Here is a 12,512-nt window from a genome sequence, read left to right as displayed (position 1 = left end):
TATATATATATATATATATATATATATTGTTTCTGTTCAGTGCCCTGAGATGACTTCTGTTGTGACTTGGAGCTATATAAATGAACTGAATTGAGCTTTGGTTTTCTCATCCTGTGTGTGTTTGTGTGTTTACTTCGTGTCTCCAACCGTTGCAGGACTTGCAGGACTCGGCTCTGAGTGAGTTCAATAAGTTTGAAAGACAGAGTTCCTCCAAACACACCCCTGACGTGGTCCTGGACACACTGGAGCAGCTGAAAGGCATGAGTGGAGGAGGAGCTTCGGAGCCCTCCAGTCCTCTGCACTCCCGTCTGCTGCGGGACAGTGAGGGGGGGTCCTCTCATCTACACCCACTCCAGCGCAGCGCCTCCTCAGCCAGCGACGTCCCGTCATCCTTCCGCCCTGCTAAGAGCCAGCTGCGGAGCCCCCTGCCCTCTGCCACGTCCCCCTCCTTATCATCCTGCTCTCTCTCCTCATCTGTACCTTCCTTTAGGGAGCAGCGCCCCCCAGCCACAAGACCCAAGCCGGTGGTGTTCCCGAAGAGTGGAGGAGGGACTGGGAGTCCAGCAACGGGCTCCCCAACTTCCACTGTACCGCCCACGCCACCTCCCCCACTTACACCCCACGCACACTCGCTCCCTCACGCCCCTCCTCCTCCTCCTCCACCCCAGTCCAACGACAAGTCCTGCCCAGCATAAGTCTCCTAAACCAACTGCAAAATGTTTCCTCTAATAAACTCTTAAATTTTCACATCTGTTCTTGAACGTGCAAAAATCACTTCAGTCGTTTTGTGTAGAACTCACAACTCCCATGTAGCATTTACTTCCTGGTGCGCAAACAAGTTCTTGAATTTTATTTTATTTTTTTAATCAAGCGACAAGAGTCTTCCCTCTTGTGGCAGCTCTGCTTTACTACAACTCAGCCATGAAAAGGTGCAGAACCAGATTCCTTACATGGATTCAGGGTGGACACATGCAGATCTACAAACGCTTGTTTTGGATATAGTTTTGTTTGCGTGGAGGTGTGTTCGAGTGTTACTTTCCTTTACACACAGATTTACACCAGGAACAAGAAGCACTGTTTGATCGTGTTTTGTATAATGGACATGACAGGTTTTCCTTTTGATTTTTCTTTTTATTGAACCCGTGACTAGCAGATCAGATGAAAGCGTTTGATTTCTGACAGTAGACTGTGAACAGTGAAGCTCTCGTTTTGTAGAAATGAAACACGCTGACTTGCTGCTTCAGAGGGCGTAGATGGGAATTAGGAGCGGGTCTTCGGGATGATGAAAGGATGAAAAACTGGGCCAAATATCAGTGCAAGTCATGTGATGAAGAGCTGTACTTTATCTCTTCTTCTTTGATTTTATTGCTGTTCAGAACCACAATGGGAGCATAACATGACCCGTACACCTAATATGGCCAACTGTAATTCTAAATCAAACATAGCAATTAAACAATAAAAGCTGATTTTTAAAACAATTCTGCTACACGTGTAGGGGACCACTGAAACAGCATTTTTATGTCTTTATAGACCGTGCACACACACACACATTTGCTCCTAATGGGTGTGGGGGTGTTTTGAGGAAGCTAAACACCGATCAGGTTTTCCTTGCATGCCGGGACCGTGCACAGCAGCCACAGCACCAAGCTGGTTGATTGATATATATATTTTTTTAGCTATAAAACAACTTCAAACCCAATTACGTCTATTATAGCTTCTTTTACTTATATGCTGCATAATTAACAGCAAAAAGGGTTGAGTTATTCTAATTCCATGTGTGTATATTGAATAATCATAACTGGAAGCATGCAGCTGAGGCTCCTTCTGAGTGTGCGTGGATAAAAGCGCAACCAACCACCTCATCTTAACTTAATTTTTGTTTTTATTATCGCTTATTCTCGGTTAACGCCAAGAATCTTAAACGAATCTGATCCAGCGTGGACTGTTGTATCGATCCGTGTGCAGGCGTGTGCACATGATAAAGATTAATTATGCACCTTCCAGAGCCCTGCATGCACAGCACAAACAGATGCAGACTTAAAGGGATAGTTTGAGTTGTTTAAAGTGGGGATTCTGTGAATAGGTTATAAACGGTTAATATCTTACCTGTTGTGGGTAACTCTTTGAATGGCTTAAATTATGACTTGTTTGATCATGACCAAGACCAAAGAAGATTCCTGCCATCTTAGATAGGGATGCACCGACCCTTTTTTTTATTATTATTTCCGATATCGATATCAAATGTTTAGTGTCGGTATATATCGAGCCGATATCGATATAATTCTGAAAAGCTACTGAATTAAAACATTAGTTTTTTTGTATGCAGACATAAATGTACTGAATTACAAATTTATTGAAAATTGTGCACCAGTACAGCGCACTTAAACACACCAATAGATTCACAAGCTTGGTCAAACATGTAAAAAAAAAAAAACAACACAACTTTAATTTGTTCAGTCAGTGCAATTGTGAATACAACGTCCAGTGTAAAATAAATAAATAATAAAGATACTGAATCTGACAAAAGCAATAGGTTGACAACTTTGGTCAAACATGAAAATATAAACTTCAACGAGCCTTTCAAATGGTTCAGGAATTCTAAATATAATGTAAAATAAATAATAAAGGAGCTGAAATGAGAAGAAAAAACAAAAGCTTCACTAGCTTGGTTGGCAGATATTTGAAATAAACAGCAATCAGCTCCTGTCCTTATGGATCGGTCACATTGTCACAATACCCGATTAAACATTGTTTTCCTCTATCAATACTAATATCAGATCTGTGCATCTAGTCTTAGAATCAACAATTGTGTGTATAATTTCCACAGAATCCCATTTCAGAGGTTTTAAACTACCATTTTAAGACGCGTGTTGGAAGATGTGCAGGAGAGCAGTTCAGGTTCTGCAGCTTGTACGCACTGGGCTCAAGTGGTTTGATATTTAAGATGTTGTCTTCAGTCAGTATTGTCTCAGCACCAGTAGTGAAACATTTTGTTTTAATGGAAAAGTAGTGAGGAAACCAAAACATCTGGTCTGTTCTGTTCCATGTTGTTTGCTTTTTTTTTTTTTTTTCAAAGTTGTATCTACAGTATGTGGAAAAAACTAAGCACACCGCGTAAAACTTTGTTTTTGTTGTAGTTTATTGTCTTGTGGGGGGAAGTAAAGAACACATTTTCCTGTTTTATCACATCTTTTCCCCTAAAGCTACAGTACAGTCTGCATTCCTGTAATAAACTGTTATAATTGTCAACTTTTCTTGAAATCTTTATAGACTTTCTTGGTGTGTTTTATGCTTTTTCTGTTTTTTTTACCTCAATGTGACAACTGGAGGGACTGTGTGTGCTTGTGTGATGCAAAAAAAAAAAAAAAATCACCTTGTCAACATTTTCACACACGACAGACGTGCATGTGGGTGGTTGGTGTGTTTGTCTCGGTTGCAGGATCTTATTTGATCTCAAATCAATCATTGTGCACTTGAACAACTTGGCCTGCATGTGGATTTAACTGTGTGGGGATAATACGTTGAGTCGAATATGTTAAATATGCTTTTTGTGTCCATTTGGAAAAGACAGAACTTAAAAGAAGACTAATGTCAAATCTATTTATAGTTGTCTCTGTATTACTGAAGAATCCTGTGTTCAGATGTACTTTGTATATACAACGTTGTACATTACAGAGGTACATTTTTTGGTACAATAACTGTACAGTAATAGCAATAGTAGTTTAATCAAATAGGCCTTATATAATTCTGTGTAGTTCTTGTAGTAGATCTGTTTTTTAATAAACATGGCTTGCTATAACAATGTTGCTCCCTTGATGTTACAATGTAGTATTGTTAAAATTTTATGAGTTATTAAACACTTGAGACACCATGAATAAATGCAAATAAAGTACCAGTACTCGTGTAAAAAAAAAGTTTGGAGAAAATTGAAGGTGTGCCCTCAACTTGAACAACTCTCTTGTGAATGCTGTAGTATCGTTAGAGCAAATAGATTAAAATGTAAATAAAAATGCAATTAAAGCACTGACTTTATACCAAAGTATGAGATTTCAAGTGTTTAAGACGAGAGTATTGGATCCTTACTCATGACAAAACGGATTTACAAAGGTGAAATAGTGCAAGAGGATAACTAAAGGTGATCTGGTTTGATATTTTAATTAAGGTAAAATGAACGACCACAGAAAAATGCAATGTACTAAAACGGTTACAAAGACGGCTGTACAGCCTCTGTGCATTAGCCTTAAAGGTTTTATGTCCGGAAACAAAATAAAGTCAAACTGTCTAAGTCATTTGGCTTCCAAGCCTTGCATGAATAAGTAATTATTATTATTTATATATAATATCACCACCTAGTTGAGGATGTTCATTCAGCTGCTGTATATTACTGAAAATGAAAATAAAATGTGACTAAAGTATTGGTATTCAGCTGATTTTGCTAAATATGCTTAAAAAATGAACTAAAAGAACCTGCATATAAATTACATCTGCTACACCTGATTGAAATTAAATTAAAAAGTCCAAAAAAAAAAGGTTTATATATATATATATATATAATGTAAATGCTTTGGGCAGTTTACAATATAAATTTGTTACAGAGTGTTTGAGTTTTTAGGGCTTTTGCATTGGTACACTACAGCAGAAACAGCAGACAAATACGAAGAAATGTAAGTAGAAAAAAAAACTATAAATCTAGGTTTTAGCATGGCAAATTTACAGCTATGGATGTGAAATTTGGCTAATATTCGTATTAAATGTACAAGAAAAACTTTCTTACTTGGAATATTCAAACAGAAAAAAAAACAGTATAGTTTTACCGTCAAATGGTCGGTCAGTTTCTAATTTTCTATTCACAAACAAGAACATGTCTTTCCAGAACAAGTGAGTAGAAGGACAGTCCCAGAAAAGATGGGTGATGGTCTCCTCAGAGCTGTGGCAGAGTGAACACATTGGGTCTACATTTGGACAATACTCGGAAATTATACAATTGACAGGATAGCATTTATGCAGAATCTTTAGAGACACTTTTCAAATCTTATTAGCCATGTTTGCCATTGCAGGATGTTGTATTTGTTTTGTATTTAAAAAAAGACATCCAGCAGTTAATGTCATTAAGTAAAGTTATTTTATGGTTTATAATGTAGTTTTAATGAAAAATGAACATATTGGTGGGCCAAACTGAGTTCACCCGTGGGCCTGATTTGGCCCCGGGGCCACCAGTTGAACAGCCCTGCTCTGTTTACAGTTATATGTAATTACAAACATCCTGACCAGGACTACATTTTATAACTAATTTTGTTAAGGAGCATGGTTGGCCACAGATAACACAAAATATGCATAACTGTGTCATAAAAGTGCCTACACAAATACCAAGCCTGTAATGAGGAGTCAAATGACGTAATGTCCAGAGAACTCGGAAGTTCTCGTGTATTTCCGCCAGTATCACCCGAAACGTCCGCCCCCTCCGAAGCCCACACTTCCTCCATCAGACGCCGCAGCAGGAGCTCCGCAGTCCGGCTGCTGCCGCCTCAAGACCCCGCTGAACTGTCAGAATCCACGGGAACGAGCCCGGAGGAACCGGCGTGTCACCGGTTCAGAAAGCAGCCATTATCAGTCAGGTTGTCAGCACGGACGAAGTTTCACACGTAGGCGTATTTTATCGTGTTGTTTTTGGCAGAAGTTTTATTTAAGACGGTTAAACGTGCGCGAGCCGCATTGATTACAGTGAAGCTAATCGACGAGCCGTAAGCTAACACTACGTTTACATTAACTTACACCAACCGCCTGAGAACATGCTGTTTGTGTTTATATGTTTGCTAACATTTCAACAGGAGTTGCTGTTTCTGCACAGTTTACAGCACCTTCCTCCATTCAGCATGTCAGTGATGACAGCCAGTACAACTAACTACCTGTGGTCTTTACAAGACGTCCTGGGTCAAGGAGCTACTGCCAGTGTTTACAAGGCTCGCAACAAGGTAGCGAAAAAACATCTGTTGAAACTTAGCTCAAAAATTAAGGTGTGTGTTGTTGTTGTTTATTGGATTGGATGATTGAAGTCCGAAGAAGCAAGAGGTGTTTGCAGTTTAATAATTTATTTGCTTGACAAACGGAGGCCTCAGTGGAATGTGGAAGAACCATACACAGCCACAATAGCCTGACACCGCCTCCTGTTCACCAGCTCACTGCTGTGGGATGGCATCCCATTCGCAAGCAGCATTTGTCGCAATCCACATATTCAACTCTGCTGCTCAACACACAAATGTATTTTCCGTACAAATGTGGCACCAATTATGGGGAAATGAAGAGACTTTCCAACAGTATACGATTTATTGCAGAGAAGCATTGTTACAACAACAAAAAAATAAATTCAATATGAATTCCTTACATTTTGGGCTACACACATGCAGAATAATGTTTCATTTCTCAAGAAAAGCGATTCAGTTAAAAAGCAACTGTCTGTTTATTTGCATGCCTGTCGAGTAAACCAAAGAAATGAATCAGAAACAAAATATTTTGTTGTTTTTGTTGCAAAAAATATGCTTAAATAGTACGAAGAGATTAGTTGGTACCAGTGGTGTAGTCTACATTTTTGTACTGTGTATACTGTGCTTAGAAACTGAAGTATGCCGGTTAATACAATGTAATTGTCACTTTATTTAGATTTTTAAGCATATTGAACATTTCAAAATTTCTCTGATGCTTCTATTTGAATAAATGCACAACAAACTTTGTACAACAGTTGGTTTTGTGTTAAAAACATGTTAGCATCAAAGCAAAACATGTTCAAGTAGTAAGAAGTATTAATTATACAAAAAACAGGTTGAACCAACTCGCTGTGTCTATAAAATGTTCCAAATGTGTTGACAATGACACACTTTTAAGTGGGTATATTGTAATTCCCAAGCTTTTCTAATGGGTATACTCCATATACCCACATATCACATAGACTACACCACCACCCTTTAAAAGACTATTAGTATAAGAGTCATGTTTAAGACTGTTCAATGTTAATTAGTATTACAGATACCTTCAAGCATTTTTAGCCATTCAACCTATTTAAAGAGGAAAAAAACATGCCACTGGATAGTTTAGTGTTATTGTGTTCATCACACTTGACCACAGAAAGCAAAGGCGGGAGCTGTCTGAGGAGCTTGGAAAGAATATACATATCCACAAAGGCTACACGACCATTTTCAAACAGCTTTATGTTTCTGTGACCACAGCTGTCAAGTTTATTCGAAAGTGCAAGGTTCATGGGACTGTAGCCAACTTCACAAGACATGGATGCAAGCAAAAATGTAACCCCAGATTGACTGGAAAAATTGTGCAAATGGAAGTAAAAAAGACAAGGAAGCCAATTTAAATTTAATTTTAGTCAAACAGATTCAACGTTGCGTCACTTTCAGCACCATATACATCTGTGGAAGAGGACTCGGGAGAAAAACACAAAAAGGTCAGACGGGAATTTATGAAAAATGCATGTTGACAAGCCCTGAAATTCCACAAAACTTGCTTTTTGAGTCAGTTATTGTGAAAGGGTACCTACAAATTTATCTGCGTCTTTATGTGGGTTTTTTTTGTTTTGTTTTTTGTTCAACTCAGGGTTTAGTCTTGTTTTTAGTTCAGAAGTGAGATGAAAAGATAAGAAATATCTGTGGTTCCAGTGATGTGGGTTGCTGCTGAAGCTCTTCCTTGATGATGTGAAATGTGTGCTTGTGCAGAGATCGGGCGAACTGGTAGCCGTCAAAGTGTTTAATACTCTGAGCTTCAACCGGCCCCACGACGTCCAAATGAGAGAGTTTGAAATGCTCCGGAAGCTCAACCACAGCAATATTGTCAGGCTGTTTGCTGTCGAGGAGGTAAAGCAACTATGAAAGGAGGAAAAATGTGTAATAGTTCATAGTAGCAATGCTTTTAAATCTGTGTTCTATAATTCATGTGGATAATAAATAAGAATTTATGGTTTTTGTAATATGTTTCACATTTTCTTAAAGTGCTGCTCGCTAACTAGTTTCTTTGCCAACAGCTGCCGACTAAGCAGAAGGTGTTAGTGATGGAGTATTGTTCAGGGGGGAGTCTACTCAACCTGCTTGAGGAACCTGAAAATGCGTTTGGCTTGCCTGAAACGGAGTTCCTCACTGTGTTGCAGTGTATAGGTGAGTGTGTATGTGTGCCTGTGACATCATTCTACAATCGTCAGTACCCTCATGGTGTAATCTACAGTGCAGGGCATGAATCACCTTCGAGAAAATGGAGTGGTGCATCGGGACATTAAACCAGGGAACATCATGCGGAAAGTTGGAGAGGACGGCAAATCCGTTTACAAACTGACCGACTTCGGCGCCGCAAGAGAGCTGGAAGATGACGAGAAGTTTGTGTCTATTTATGGAACCGAGGAGTATTTGGTAGGATTAAAATCTAATACGCAAACTCAAAAGAAATGGACAGAACTGTGTTTAGCTCTTAACCACTTGACTATCCATGCTGCTGATCTCACGCTGCTGATTTATTTCACACTGCTGTGTTCATTTGTACTCATCTTCTCACACAGACTCATGTTTGTGCTGCTGTTGTTCGTAGGCCTGTCACAGTAACACATTTTGCTGGGCGATTAATTGTCTCAGAAATTATTGCGATAAACGGTAATATTGTTTGAAATGTGACAATAATTAGTAATTATTATCAAATTTAAGAAGAAATGTTGGTTAATTTTATTTTGAGTGCAGTGACTTTTTTGACCACCGGATGGCAGTATAAGACTGTTTGAACTTAAGGATGGATAGTGAGGGAACGAGCAGCATGTCTCTTTAAGGAAAATGGGAGGGAGGCCCCTTGACATGACATGGGCTGCCTCTCCTTTCTTTTTTTCCTGGCTCCCAAACTGGTGGACGTTCGGTGTGGTTTGAGCTCTTTAGCTTAGCATTTGTCACACAAAGCTTTTAATAATAATACAAAAAATATATCAGTAAACCAGTTCTCAGCTTATTTTTGCAGAAAAAAACTTTTTTGGAGCTTCGACAAGACAAAGTTTTTTTCCAAGGTCAGCCTGTTAGCGTAGCTCGTAGTTTAGCTTCTCAGCTTAACTGCTTTTACCGATCCAAAAACGCAACTTTGGACGGTTAAAACAGATTTTAAAGAAAAAGGCAGGGGTCAGTGAAGAGCAAAGAAGTTGAGCCTTTTGTCATCCAGTGTCTTCAGTAGAAAGAGACAGACACGAAGAAGCGATAAAGCCGATAAATGAAAATGAGGTTAATAATTTTCATTTATCGTGCGATTAATTGATTTATTGTTTATTCAATTTATACTTTTCTTGGTTGTAACTGGGACCCTGTGTACACAATTTTGTTCCACCACCTGCACCACATGTGGTATGAATGACAATAAAGACACTAATTTAATTTAGGATGATTTTGATTGGAAAAGTTGTTTGTTGGGGTTTCTGTTTTATTTTTATATATTTATTTTTGGGGGGAGAATTTTGTGTTTCTAATTAGTTACCACTGAGATAATGGCTTAATTGAAGTAGGCAAGCCACAAAAGTCCTTAAAACTTTTGAGGCAAATGTTGTAAGGACTTTTTAGATACATATCATATTCATTCGCCGTATGATCTAGCTGTTTTTGTTACTCTTTGCCATCTTATTTGTTAAAAAAAAAAATCTGTCGCTGTTGTCCATTGTTGTCATCATTCTTTGTTGAAATCAGGTCTGTCTTGTAAATGAGTCCTCGAGGCTCAATGGGATTTCCCTGTCTAAATAAAGGTTGAATGAATATGTTTACACTTTTCAGAAAACTGGCTATAATGTAATAAGTAGTGTTCAAACGTTGTACAAAATATATTAAATCCATTTACTTTGTAAATGTAAAATTTGTCTGATACAAAATCCAGGAAATGTATTCATTCTCCTGAACCGTTTGCGTTTTATTTGAATTCATAACATTTATTGACACTTCCTGCTGCCTTAACAAGGAAAAAGATTGAAAGATGACCACAGATGCTTTAGCAGAAACATGTTCATCGTAACCAGATCACAGACACATAAATAGTGAAAGCTCTTGATGTCTCAAAAGTGATGAGTCCTTCCACATTTTGTTTTCCATCGAAGCCTTTCTGATTGATCCCAGCAAGTTGTTGACGTAAACAGTAAAATAAATGTTTCTTTTTTATGTTAAAATTACACAAAGTTATAATAAAATGATGTGTTCTTAAGGAAATTGCAGAACCCATTTTTAGGTCACAAGTCCCATCGTCAGTTTTCACATTAACTTCCAATAAACAAAAGCTTAAAAAAATAAACATACTCTGATTTTAGGTGTTATTTTATTAACAAAAACAGGTTGGCCCTCTACTGGCCAAATAAGTACATCGTGTTATTGTGTTTCTCCTCTGACTTTTTGTGTTCTTGTGTATAGCACCCAGACATGTATGAACGGGCTGTGCTGCGGAAGCCTCAACAGAAATCATATGGCGTTAGCGTTGACTTGTGGAGTATCGGTGTGACATTATACCATTCTGCCACGGGGAGTCTTCCTTTCACACCGTTTGAAGGACCTCGCAAAAACAAGCCCATCATGTAAGCCAAACCTGTACACAAACTTCTGATGGCAGTTTTGTTTAGTGATATAATGCTGAAATCCTGCCTTTTTGTTTTGTCTTGTTGTGCAGGTTTAAGATAACTACAGAGAAACCAATGAGGGCGATAGCAGGCGTGCAGCGGGTAGAAGGAGGACCGATAGAGTGGAGTTACCACCTACCTCACAGCTGCCAACTCTCACAGTAAGTCATCTAAACTAATTACCGTAATTTCCAGTCTATAGAGCACATCCGAATATAAGCTGTGCACACTAAATAATAATAATAATAATTTGTACATATAAAAACTGTATAAGCTGCGGTTGTTCACGTTGTAACATGAGTGGCAGCTACTGAGAGACATGTGCAGCTCTTCTAGATCAAGAATCAACCACCAGATAACATTTCACAGACTTTATTTTTCTTTTCAGCACAAAGAGACAGAGTGAACCCCACACATCTTCATGAGAACTACCACTCTCACTAGCTATGTTTACATGCGCAAAATTCTTTGACTGAATTGAAATGTTTTCAGATTAAATAATTCAAATGTATCGTTCACATTGGCACAATCCGTTCACGACGAGCGTTTACATGCAGCGGGCTTTTATTCTGAACAGAAGTACTAGCATGCCCAGAGTGGTAAACTCTCCTTAAAAAAAACATAGAAGAAGAAGTTCTACTTCCGGTTTACTTCCGGGATGAACGTAAACAAACCTGAGCGCCCAAAATGGACCCGTAACAGGTTTTAATGACCGTGGAGACGTTACTGCACTTCCTGACCGAGCTACAGGTGATACAGATACTTTTGAGCTCTTTCAAAGTTTCTAGTAGAAATGTTGTCGCTCACCGACCAGTTCTGCTTCTCCGTCATGCTAATATTATTAGCATTAACCAGACAGAAACACGTCAGGTAGACATAGGTCACACATGCGCAGTCAGGTCAGTTTTTATGATCAGAAAAAAATGAACAGACTAAGTGTTTTCACGCACACCTTTCGGATTATGAATCGGTGTAAACCACCCGTCTCATTCTGATTACAAATTCTTTTGGACTGAGCTAAATCAACAAAAAATAATCTGAATGGGGCATTTGCATGACACATTTTTGTTCCGAATGACTGTTTAATCTGATTACTTATGTCCATGTAAACATAGCTACTCATGGTTACGCTGCTGAATGGCCTAACACAAATTAAAATAATAAACAAACAAAGCTAAGAAGAACAGACTAATCACTAAAAAATACAATGCTAAACAGCTAACCATAATGATTAACGAACATAATTTTTACCCATAATCCCTCCCTGAGGGCACGTGCCTGGCAGTCAACCATAATGAACCAATGAGGTAGTCTCATGAGAGGACCCAGCCCCCAAGAGATCTGTATTGATGAGACTATCCATCCATCCATTATCTTTTACACGCTTCTTCCATTTTGGGTCACGGGGGTCGCCGGTGCCCTTGTCCAGCAATCACTGTGCGAGGGGCGGGGTACACCCTGGACAGGTCGCAAGTCCATCACAGGGACACACAGAGACAAACGAGACAATCGTTTACTTTCTCACTCACACCTAGGGTCAATTTAGATTTACCAATCAGTCTAACATGCATGTTTTTGATCTGTGGGAGGAAACCAGAGTACCCGGACAAAACCCACACATGCACAGAGAGAACATGCAAACTCCACTCAGATGGCCCCTGGACTGGGATTTGAACCGGCAACCTTCTCTCTGAGATGCGGCAGCTCTATCAGTTGTGCCACCGTGCTGCCCTTGATGAGACTATCTGTATAAATAAAGGTTAAAAAAATCTGACCAATGAAATTACCTAAAAGGTCACAGTCGAACCAATGAAAGAGGGAGGGGAGGAGGGAATCCCCCCACTCCACTGACCCACCCCTCAAGTGTTATGTGCATTGGGCAGCTATGTGAGCACCCGGA

At 39.1% G+C, this 12,512-nt stretch overlaps 3 protein-coding genes across 3 annotated transcripts in view; all 3 read left to right on the top strand.

Moving 5' to 3' along the window:
* srgap2 (SLIT-ROBO Rho GTPase activating protein 2) overlaps nt 1–1,570 on the top strand; it is a 74,802-nt gene extending 73,232 nt beyond the window's left edge. Inside the window, exon 23 of the mRNA XM_037678947.1 lies at nt 156–1,570. Coding sequence (XP_037534875.1) covers nt 156–695 — 540 coding nt within the window. The 3' untranslated portion in view covers nt 696–1,570. The remainder of the gene's footprint in view (nt 1–155) is intronic.
* LOC119411943 (serine/threonine-protein phosphatase 6 regulatory ankyrin repeat subunit C-like) overlaps nt 1–12,512 on the top strand; it is a 1,101,338-nt gene that overhangs the window by 457,347 nt on the left and 631,479 nt on the right. The gene's annotated exons all lie outside the window — the stretch shown is intronic.
* The window catches only part of ikbke (inhibitor of nuclear factor kappa B kinase subunit epsilon), a 17,501-nt gene continuing 10,873 nt past the window's right edge, over nt 5,885–12,512 (top strand). Inside the window, exons 1-6 of the mRNA XM_037678916.1 lie at nt 5,885–5,972; nt 7,719–7,856; nt 8,024–8,153; nt 8,221–8,402; nt 10,410–10,570; nt 10,663–10,773. Of these exons, the coding sequence (XP_037534844.1) occupies nt 7,788–7,856; nt 8,024–8,153; nt 8,221–8,402; nt 10,410–10,570; nt 10,663–10,773 (653 nt within the window). The 5' untranslated portion in view covers nt 5,885–5,972; nt 7,719–7,787. The remainder of the gene's footprint in view (nt 5,973–7,718; nt 7,857–8,023; nt 8,154–8,220; nt 8,403–10,409; nt 10,571–10,662; nt 10,774–12,512) is intronic.

This window comes from Nematolebias whitei, chromosome 7, assembly GCF_014905685.2.
Source record: "Nematolebias whitei isolate Nwh7 chromosome 7, NemWhi1, whole genome shotgun sequence".
Taxonomy (NCBI): domain Eukaryota; kingdom Metazoa; phylum Chordata; class Actinopteri; order Cyprinodontiformes; family Rivulidae; genus Nematolebias; species Nematolebias whitei.
Note: the sequence above shows the minus strand (reverse complement) of the source record. Positions and strands in the feature narration are given on the sequence as shown.